Source organism: Theropithecus gelada, chromosome 2 (assembly GCF_003255815.1).
Source record: "Theropithecus gelada isolate Dixy chromosome 2, Tgel_1.0, whole genome shotgun sequence".
Classification (NCBI taxonomy): Eukaryota; Metazoa; Chordata; class Mammalia; order Primates; family Cercopithecidae; genus Theropithecus; species Theropithecus gelada.
In genome coordinates, this window is record NC_037669.1 from 87,856,169 (window position 1) to 87,865,817 (window position 9,649).

Below are 9,649 nucleotides of genomic sequence, written 5' to 3' on the forward strand. Positions count from 1 at the left end.
TACCATGGAACAAGGGGGCCTCCCTGAGCCAAGAGCTCCCTGAGATTCCCCTTGGAAGAGGCCAGTACTTCAACCTTCTTTCTCTCCCTCCCTGAGCTCCCCACTTGCACAGAGCTTTCCCGCATAGATCCACCTGCCGCTGATACCTCCCTAAAGAGGCGATAGGGCAAGGATGTTTTCCCCATTAAACAGACGAGAAAACAGGCCTGGAGAAAGGAAGGTGGGAAGGCCAGGACAAGGACTTACCACCTGACTCCTATTCCAGTGCTCCTTCCAAGCCACTTAACTGCCATCCTCGTGAGATCCTACATGGGAGTGGGGTCCCTATGCCCACCAAAGTGTCCACTAGCTGCCCAGCCTCTGCCCCCCAAAATCCTCAAAGCCCTGAGGCATTCCCAGAGACAGAGAGGCTCAGTTACTCCCAACAGTGTTTGAGCCAGGGCTTTCGGCCTTGGTTCCAAAGCAGGCATCTAAAGGGTTCCCTGGGCTGGCTAAAGGCTTTGGAGCTGAGGCTGCATAGGGGAGGTGGGAGAGGGTTCTCAGAGCCTGTAATGCACCTCTCCTATCTGCAACCCCTTCCATCTCCTTGCATGCCCCCACCTCTCACCCTCTGCAGTAAGGATGTTGGCTCTCAGCATTAAAGTCCCAAAACAGCTCCATGACATTATTCCCTGCCAAAATCTTCGTGAGGTTTGCCATTGCTGTCAACATGAAGTCAACTCCCTCGGCCAGGCACACTAGCCTCTGCCAGTCTTTTGGGCCTCTTTGCCCAACTTGCTCCTTGTATCCCCTACACTCTACACCTGTCTCCACCCTGGGATGGGGCACAGCACAGCTCAGAGACTGGTTGTGGGCTGCACTACACATTCACATGTTTATATATGTATCCATGCACACACACGCACATGCACACTCACATACACACAGATGTGCATACAGATGCAGACACATACTTATGTAGAAGCCTACCACTCAACTGAGCATGGTTTTCTGCCAAATCACACACACAATGGAGCTGTCCCTCTGAGCCAAGAAGAGTCCAACACATCTGCTGTGTGGATCCCTGGAGAGGCCAAGCATGGTTATGTCGCCATCCCAAGCCCTTGAGGGGCAGTGGGGAAGCAGTAGATCCCCTGGATCTGGCTGAGCCCTTGCTTGGCCCCAGGGTCTCTGAGCCCCAGAGAGTGGCAGAGGATAGTCAAGCAGGTTCCAACTAGGTTCTCATTCTCGTTCTGTAGCCTTTATGTGAGACTATGCAGTCCCAAACAAGCCACCTTTTCTCTCTGTATCTGCAACTATAAATCAAATGGTTGGGACTAGCTGACACTGAAGGGCTGCCCAGGCCCACTGCCCCACTGCTCTTGGCTCATGCCAAGTGCAGAGAAGGGAGATGCCTGTGAGGGCTGCTGTAGCCAGTAGGGCCAGACACCCTCCATGGTGAAATCCTCCAGCTAGGCCAGGGGAAGCTTCAGAAAATGAAGATGAGGTGGGCACAAGGACGGCAGCAGCTGGAAGAGAAAGAAGCCAAGATCAAGGGAGGGGCACTTTAATGATCCAAAATTGACATTTATGGAGCAAGTAATGAGTCCTATGGAAACATTCACTGTGCAGGGTTTATCTCATCTCATCATCCAGACGGTGGCCAAATACATCCTTTCTTATCTCTGGGGTATCCAGTGAACAAATCTAGTGGGTTAGGCTCACAGACTATTTGGCCCTATGGGGTCCAATCCAGGTCCTGGCCTCCCAGACCCTACAAACAGAAGTATAGGGAAGGGATCAATGTAGAGCAGGGGGAACTTCCTGCAAGATCCTATCCATACCGAAAGCCCTCAGCAGGGATGCAGGGAGCCATGTGCCCTGTACTAAGTATCTGTGTGTATACTCACAGATGCATTCCCACTCTTAGTACGCCAACACCAACGTCTGTATACTCACACACCCACCACACACACACACTGGGGACATGGCTGCCAGGCCCTCAGCCCCTGCCCCAGTTCTCCTATCCTGCTTTTGCTTGGAACTTGGCACCCAGTGCCAATACTCATGCTCCCAAGAGCAAGTACTGAGGCAGGAACTGGTTACGTGCAGAGGCTGCCAGAGGAGCACCAGGGTACAGGATCATGTGAGGATCACCATAACCCCAGAGACTGTGACCCTAGTCAGCAGGAACTCCACACCAGCACAGAAGGAAAGGAAGTAGTACCCGTGCATCCCAGTGGGGTGCAAGCTCCCCTTTACCTAAACCTCCCTGGTCCCCAGAGTCCACTTACCATGTTCACCTCCCTCCCAATCCCCAGCCTGCCATGCGTGAGCCAGGCCCCCAGGTCATGAACCATCTGCAAGCTAGGCTGTTCAGAGCCCAGGTGGGGAAGGGAAACCCTTCCCAGCGGAAAGTCCCGCCAGCCCTGGCCCAGGGCCCCTCAACACCCTCAGGGAGGAGGGGAGGGCTGGGGTGGAAGAAGTGCCTGTAAGAGCTGCCCCATGCCTCGCTGTTCTCTATGGCTTTTTATTCCTATGTGATTCTACTGCTCACTCATATAGGGATTGGAGCCGTGGCGCACGGCGGGGACAGCCAGCGGAGGGCTCTGACACTGAGCAAGGGAGCCCAAAGGGAGGCAGGACAGTGGCACCTCCCTCTCTCAACCCAGGCTGCTGGCCAGGCCAAGGCAGTCATTCCTCTATTCCCACTTGCCTCTTCTCCCACCAGCGGTCATGGGAAGGGGTGTGGGCCACTGGACCTCATCACTGGCTGAACCCACCATCCCAGTGCTGAGACCCCCACTGAAGGGCTAACATCAGGGTCTGGACTTGGTCCCCAGAGGAGTGGCTGAAGGAACTGGGGATGTTCAGCCTAGGACAAGGGCTGTCACAAGGAAACAGCACTGGGGGGTGGGACAAACTTCAGCTCAACCAGAAGTGCAGTATGTGGCTAAGGGCTGTCCGAAGACAGAAGGGACATCCATCTAACGAGGCCTATAAGCTGAGGCTGGAGAGGCCATGGTGACGGTGCCATGGCGGAGTCATGGTTGGGTGGGTGGCTGGTCACCACAGACTGCAGTCTTTAGGCCTGTCCTCCCTGGGGTCTCTGCTCACACACTTCAAAGCTCTCAGGAGCCACACTCAACCCTCACACGCTCCAGAGAGACAGGCACAGGCACCCATTATGTGAGGCACATCCTGCATGTACTCAGTCCAGCAGAGGGGCATTAAGAGTCCTGCCAGGCCCTGGCACTATGGCTGCAGCCATACCACACTCCTCTCCCAGCAGCTCCCCTGTGAGGCCTCACTCTGAGGGAAGGTGCACGGAGAACCCATGTCATGGTCCTATTTATTTTCAGACGTTCTCGCTTCACAGAAAGAAACAGGGTGAGGGGCTCAAGAGAGAGGCTGCCCAAGGGAGAAGCATGGGAACACTGAACTGGCCAAGGGGCTTGTCCTTGTCCTCAGGGGTACCTGCTGCCATGCAGAAAGTAGGGGTAGGGGGGAGGCCCCATCTGCTAGTCTGGCTGGAAGGGAATAGACATAGAGCAGAGGCCCTGAGTGGGAGGTGACAGCTAACCAAACAGCCAAGGCCAAGGGGAGGAGGGGCCCTAAGGCTTAGTAAGGCCCTGAGGACCAACCTTGCTCTGCCATCTGACCTTGCCCTTGTAGGCCTCCTCTGAACTCTCAAAATGTGACCTATGCCATCACCAAGGCCGCAGGAACAAGAGGTGGGTGTCCATGACATTGGTACCTGTCATCCCTGTGTGCAGCAGGTGTGCCCCACCCTGGAGGCGGCAGAAAAAGGTATGTGAGTCATTGTGGGCTAGGAAGGTGGCCATGTCCAGGCCCTCAGCTGCAGCCTGGCTGGCAAGCTCAGGTGTGACCCAGGCCCCAGCAGCCTCTGTGGGCCCATCCTGCCCATCAGTGCCACCGCTCAAAAACAGCACATCTATTTGCCCCAGCGGCCACCTTCTCAACTCTGCTCCAACACGCAGGGCCAGTTCCTGGTTCCGGCCACCCCTGCCGGAGCCCTGCAGCTGCACTGTGGGCTCACCACCAGCCAGCAGGCAGACTGGGCCCCTTCCCCGTGCCATGGTCTCCAGAGCCTCCTCCAGCTGCAGGTCTGGGATCTGAAGCTCAGCTGCCAGCTCATGGAGCTGCGCATCTTCCTCCACAGAAGCCCCAGCCATGGATGGGGTGAGGCGGGTTCTAGCCACATGGGCCAGCAGCCCGTAGAACTGGGCCATACTTTTTACATCACCCTGCATGGCTGCACTCAGCACCACAGCCTGGTAGCCCAGTGCCTCAGCCTGCCGCTGGGCCTCAGCTAGTGCCAGCACGTTGGAGCCAATGATCACATTCAGGACATGGCCACAGGTGTGTGGCCCATGGGGGTCAGAGTCGGCCCGAGACAGCACAGTCTTCACGGAACGTGGCAGGGCTGCACGGAGGCCGTAGCGATTGAGGATATGCAGGCAATCTTGCACACTGTGGGAACTGGCCACAGTGGGGCCGCTGGCAATCACCTCCACAGGGTCCCCCACCACATCTGACAGGATAAGGCTCACCACCTAGGGAAGAGCCACCACACAAGCCTCAGGCCCACTTCCTCCTCCCCTCAGAGCCCATAAGGACAAACTGCTCCTTGGGTATCCACACACCCTCCCCCTAACTCAGTGCATTTCCTTACCCATGGTTAACTCCTCTCACGTGGGCTTGCAAAACACCTGGTCATGCAGGCACCTCCTCCCCATCTCTGGCACCCCTCCCATGATGTCACCCAGCCAGCCCCATAGTCTTTCACACCATGCCCCTGCCAATCTGTATGCTGTTCTAGGCTTTCACATCCCTGGCACATGTGGACCTGGCTCCACCAACCCAAGGCTGCCTGGGGAAGAAGTGACTCATACCTGCGCAGGGTAGGCGGCCTGAGCCAGCCCCCCACCCTTGAGCTGGGACAGGGCCTTCCGAATGGTGTTCAACTCCTGGATGGTGGCTCCACGGGCTGCCAGCAGTCTGGTGAGTGTCTGCTTCTCCTCCAGTGTGACAGGTGGGATGGGGGCAGGCAGCAGAGCTGACCCCCCACCTGCAGAGACAATGAGGGTATCAGGCAGAGGGACTATCCCAACCCAGGGAACCAGGCGAGCAGGGGTGACAAGTCCACATTAGAAAAGGGGGGTTGGAAAGGTGGGGTTAGGGTGCCCCCGTGTGGATATGCAATATGTATACAGTCACCACATCCTGGCCACTGGAGGTTGTCCCCTGCCTTGGGGTACCCCAGGTCCCAGGAGGCACTGGAAGAACTAATTACTTAAGAGAATAGAACAGGAGGCAGGGCAGGGGGCACACAATGGAAGATTAAGGAGAAGACTCCTTGAGGTCTGAAAGCCTAGCTCTAGGTGACATCAGTACAGACAACAGCAACAGCAGTGACATTTTCCAAGGACTCTATGGATGTGCCAGGCCCTGCATTAGGTGCTCCCCGTGCACCCCCTCACTGACACCCAAAAGGTCAGTTCAGGGGGAGGACTCCACAGCTCAGGGGAGGCCAGACGACTAGTCCAAGGCAACCCGGGAGTCACCATCCAGGCTCCTTACCACCTCCCTTGCTCCTAACTTCACCCTGTGACCCTGGGGGCTCAGATCTGATTTCTCAAAGACCTGATATTGGGTGCACCCCCCACCAACTGTCTTGGGCCAATGTGGTATTAAACCTGAGATCAGCACGAGCAGCAGGTCATCAGCTGTGAGTCCCTCAGCCAGTTGCCGGATGGTCAGCGCAGCCCGCAGTGCATCGCGGTCCGGGAGGTTGTCCTCCGCACCCTCGAATACCTGGACACGGCTATGTGGCTTCAGCAGCATCTCCCTGGGGAGGGAAAGGTCAGCGTGCAAGATATGGGGTGGGCTCCTCTCCTCCCACCTCATCTCTCAACTTTACAGGTGAGGGGGGCATGAACGAAGATGCCCACTGACACGCATCCTGGGGCCAGGCCAGACCCAGGAGAAAAGGGAAGCAGGTGGGGAAAGGAGGCCTGATTCAGCCTGGGTCTGGGCCCAGGTTTCCCTCCAGACAGACAGCAGGAGGCAGCCCCCCATGGCTCCTTACTGCTTGCCGGCGCGCTCCATGGCAGCACGGATCCCCTTGGGAATGCTGATCACGCCCTGCACAAGATGCTGGCCCAGTAGTTCCTCAGCGGCAGCTGCCATGCCCATCACAGCCTTGCCAAAGCCCACCAGGTAGACGTTTTGCCTCAGCTGAAAGCTCCGGTCCCGCACCTTCAGCTGTCTGCCACTAGGGTCCAAGGATAGTGCCCGGTGCAGCATGGGGCCCGGCAGCACTGCACCCACAGCACTCTCAAACAGCTGCCAGGCCTGCTCTGCCAAGGCCATGCTGCTGGCCAGCCGGGCCACTGAGCCCCGCCAGAGGAGTGGATGCAAGGGGGCTCGGGCCAAGCGGGGCAGGACCTGCAGGGCTGCAGCCATGCCCCACTGCTCTCAGCACTGCCTGGCACCCATGGCTGCCTAGAGGGAAAAAGCACAACTGAGGCCCTTGCAAGGCAAAAGACAGGAGGTCCCCCACGGCCAGTGGACCCCACAGCTGCTGCTACAAGAAGGAGCCATCTGATAGCCCCAGGAGACTTCCTGAAGCCCACAGCTGCAGGATCTCACTCATCCTTGGATACCAGCCCTGCCACCCAGCCATGTCCTCCTCTTCTGCAGACCACATGCCGGCCCTCTGGATACTCTGCCTTAAGTCCAAAGTTCCTATTAGCTGGGCCCTCCTCCTAGATCATCCCTTTGGCTGTGAGTTAATCATTGACAGAGGGAGTAATTTCTACCAGTGGGCTCCCATCCCACCCCTTTTCCACCCCCTGCACTTCTGAGCTCTTACCCAGGGGCAACGCCCCTTTCTGGCACTCCTTCCTTGCCTCTTTACTACCTCTGCTGCCAGGAGTCTGTTGATTGTCCCACCAACTGACCCCGAGCCCACTGACCTCCAGCCTACTCTACTTTATCTCATAAGACTGGGATTAGGAGGCTGGGAAGTCAGGGTCTATAGGAGGCTGCAGGTTTATCAGGTCAAGCCCAGAGCATATCCTCAGGGCAAGCAATCTGAGGAATCCCAGTATTCAGGCCAGTTCAGCAAGAGGTTTAGTTTCAAATCAGGAGTGAGGGCAAAGTCTGGCTCATGGTGGAACCTTAGGAAAGTCCCCAGGCACCATGTGAGGCCATGTGCCATGAAGCCCAATTGCAGGACAGAAAAGGATGCCCTTCTACCCACATAGCTGGCCAGCCCCAACCCTGCCAAGAACACCCTTTCTGGTTCCAAGATAACAAAAACAAGTCCTAGATCACACCACCCACAGTGGTGAGAGCCCAAGAGCTGAAGTAGGCAAAGGCCAGGCTCCCATAACTGAGCCCAGATAGCCATTTTCCCCACTGGGCAGAGTAAAAGCTAAAGAAGCCTTGGGGTGAAGGTCAGGAAGCTGTAGAGGGGTATAGGAACAACAAAGATCCAAAGAGCTCATCTGTACTACATATGTACTATTGCATCTACTTTAATAAATGCCTACCATAAATGCTGCAAGCTGACTTCATCAGCAAGTATGGACTGAGCAGGGTAAGGAGGCTGGGAATTGAGCTTCCAGCTGTATCTACTACAGGTTTTCTGAGTGGCTGGGACACATCCATTTCTCTCACTGGGCCTCATCCACAAAATGAGACACAAGGTGAGATTAACACTACACTCTCCCCTTAACACCCTCAGGCTCTCTGATACTGTCCACTGCAACACAGATCTCAAATACCGGTTTACCCCACACCCAAATGTGGTGGTTACTTCTAGACTCTGACCATTTTGTCTGCCTAGTCTCAGCTCTCCCGTAAGAGAAGACAGCCATGCTTGACTTCTGTTGTGAAACGGAACACAGAGGGCATCGTCATGGGGATTCCGAAAATGGGTCCAGTTATGGCCAGGGGGACCCCTGGGGCTTGCCCATTAGGCTTGGAGCTAAAAGCATCTTAGCAACTAAGACAGCCGGTCTTTATAGCCTGGGTGAAATCTGTATTTATTTCCCAGATGGACAAGGGCCTAGAAGATCCCGGTCTTGCCACTGGGTATGAGCAGAGGACGGGGGACGCTCAATGCCAAGGCTGCCAGAGAAAATACAGGACGTCCTGTTAAATTTGAATTTCAGATAAACAAGTAATTTTTAAAGTATAAATATGTGCATACAATGTTTAGGACTTAACAATTATTCATCGTTTATCTTAACTCAAATTTAACTGGACACGGCCGGGCGCAGTGGCTCACGCCTGTAATCCCAGCACTTTGGAAGGCTGAGGCGGGCGCATCACCTGAGGTGTGGAATTCCAGACCAGCCTGACCAGCATGGTAAAACCCTGTCTCTACTAAAAATACAAAAATTAGCCAGGTGTGGTGGGCGCCTGTAATCCAGCTACTCAGGAGACTGAGGCACGCGAATCATTTGAACCGGGGAGGCGGAGGTTGCAGTGAGCCGAGATCGCGCCACTGCACTCCAGCCTGGGTGACAGAGTGAGACTCTGTCTCAAAAAAAAAAATTAACTGGACTCTCTGCATTTTTATTTGCTAAGTCCTCCAATTCTATACAAGACATGGTCTCTCCGAAACTCCGGAGGGATCCAAAGCAAAACACGGAAACAGGAAGACTACCGGCCTTGACTCCTCCCCGCTATTAAAGGGGGCTGGCACCATTTCCGGTTTCCCGCAGTCAGCAGGAGGCTGGAAGTGACGTCATCCTCAGGTAGGGCCTTCGCGAGGCAAACGGCTGCCGCGTAATGCCCGGTGATGCGAGAAAGAAGAGCCTGCTGCCACCAAGACCCTTCGTCGCCCAGCCCAGGGATTGCTTCTGAAGGTCCTGCGCGCCCTGCCGGCGCAGACTTACCAGCCCACAGCTCCGGGCCGCGGCGCCCAGCACTGGAGACCGGAAGTACTCGCGGGTGGGCGGAGCGGAATCCGGAAGTGTGGGTGGGTGGATCGGCGCTGGCGGCTGCGAGCTCTGGCTGAAGCTGGGGTCTGGAAGGGAGAGTTTAGGATATTGACTCCTTGCTGGCCACCAACAGACCTGGAAGGAGTCACCTTCAATCCTCATTTTCTTAATCTCTACATTGAGGGTAATAATCCCCGCCTCACTGATTGCAGATTTTTTTTTTCGAGACGGGGGTCTCCCTCTGTCGCCCAGACTGGAGTGCAGAGGCGCGGTCTCGGCCCAGTGCAACCTCCGCCTCCCGGATTCAAGCGATTCTCATGCCTCAGCCTCCCGAATAGCTGGGATTACAGGCATGTGCCACCACGCCGGGCTAATTTTTGTATTTTTTAGTAGAGACCGGCTTTCGCCATGTTGGCCTCTCTGGTCTCGAACGCCTAACCTCAATCGATCCACCCACCTCAGCCTCCCAAAGTGATGGGATTACACACTTGAGCCGCCGCGCCTGGCCTCTCCCTTCCTTTATCTTGTACGATCAGTCAGCAGATACACCCTGAGGACTGGGCTGAGCAAACGAACTGAGAATCACTACTTACCCACAACTAACCCCTTCTGGAGCCAGATTAAGTAATTCCCGCTCCTCTCCATGGTTTTTATTCCACAACTTATTAGTGTTCTCCCCTCTCCCACCATGG

General features: G+C 55.8%; 1 protein-coding gene across 3 annotated transcripts; it reads right to left on the reverse strand.

The window, feature by feature from the left end:
• Positions 1-3,510: 3,510 nt before the first annotated feature.
• On the reverse strand, positions 3,511-8,970 carry GLYCTK (glycerate kinase). 3 transcript variants are annotated; one of them, XM_025377774.1, is made up of 5 exons: positions 8,913-8,970; positions 6,092-6,507; positions 5,700-5,851; positions 4,896-5,071; positions 3,511-4,556 (listed from the first exon to the last, which is right to left on the reverse strand). In XM_025377774.1, the coding sequence occupies exons 2-5, from the start codon at positions 6,466-6,468 to the stop codon at positions 3,690-3,692; spliced, it is 1,572 nt and encodes a 523-aa protein (XP_025233559.1). In that variant the 5' UTR covers positions 6,469-6,507; positions 8,913-8,970; the 3' UTR covers positions 3,511-3,689. The 3 variants fall into 3 exon arrangements, with proteins under 3 accessions (XP_025233559.1, XP_025233560.1, XP_025233561.1); XM_025377775.1 differs by lacking the exon at positions 8,913-8,970 and having other exon boundaries at positions 6,092-6,715; XM_025377776.1 differs by lacking the exon at positions 4,896-5,071 and having other exon boundaries at positions 3,811-4,556.
• Positions 8,971-9,649: the final 679 nt, after the last annotated feature.

Coding starts and splice junctions, on each gene's coding strand:
- GLYCTK (XM_025377774.1), bottom strand. CDS start 6,468: ATGGCTGCAGCCCTGCAGGTCCTGCCCCGCTTGGCCCGAGCCCCCTTG. Junction 5,852..6,091: donor ATGGAGCGCGCCGGCAAGCA/GTAAGGAGCCAT, acceptor TTCCCTCCCCAG/GGAGATGCTGCTGAAGCCAC. Junction 5,072..5,699: donor GCTGCTCGTGCTGATCTCAG/GTTTAATACCAC, acceptor TTGTCTCTGCAG/GTGGGGGGTCAGCTCTGCTG.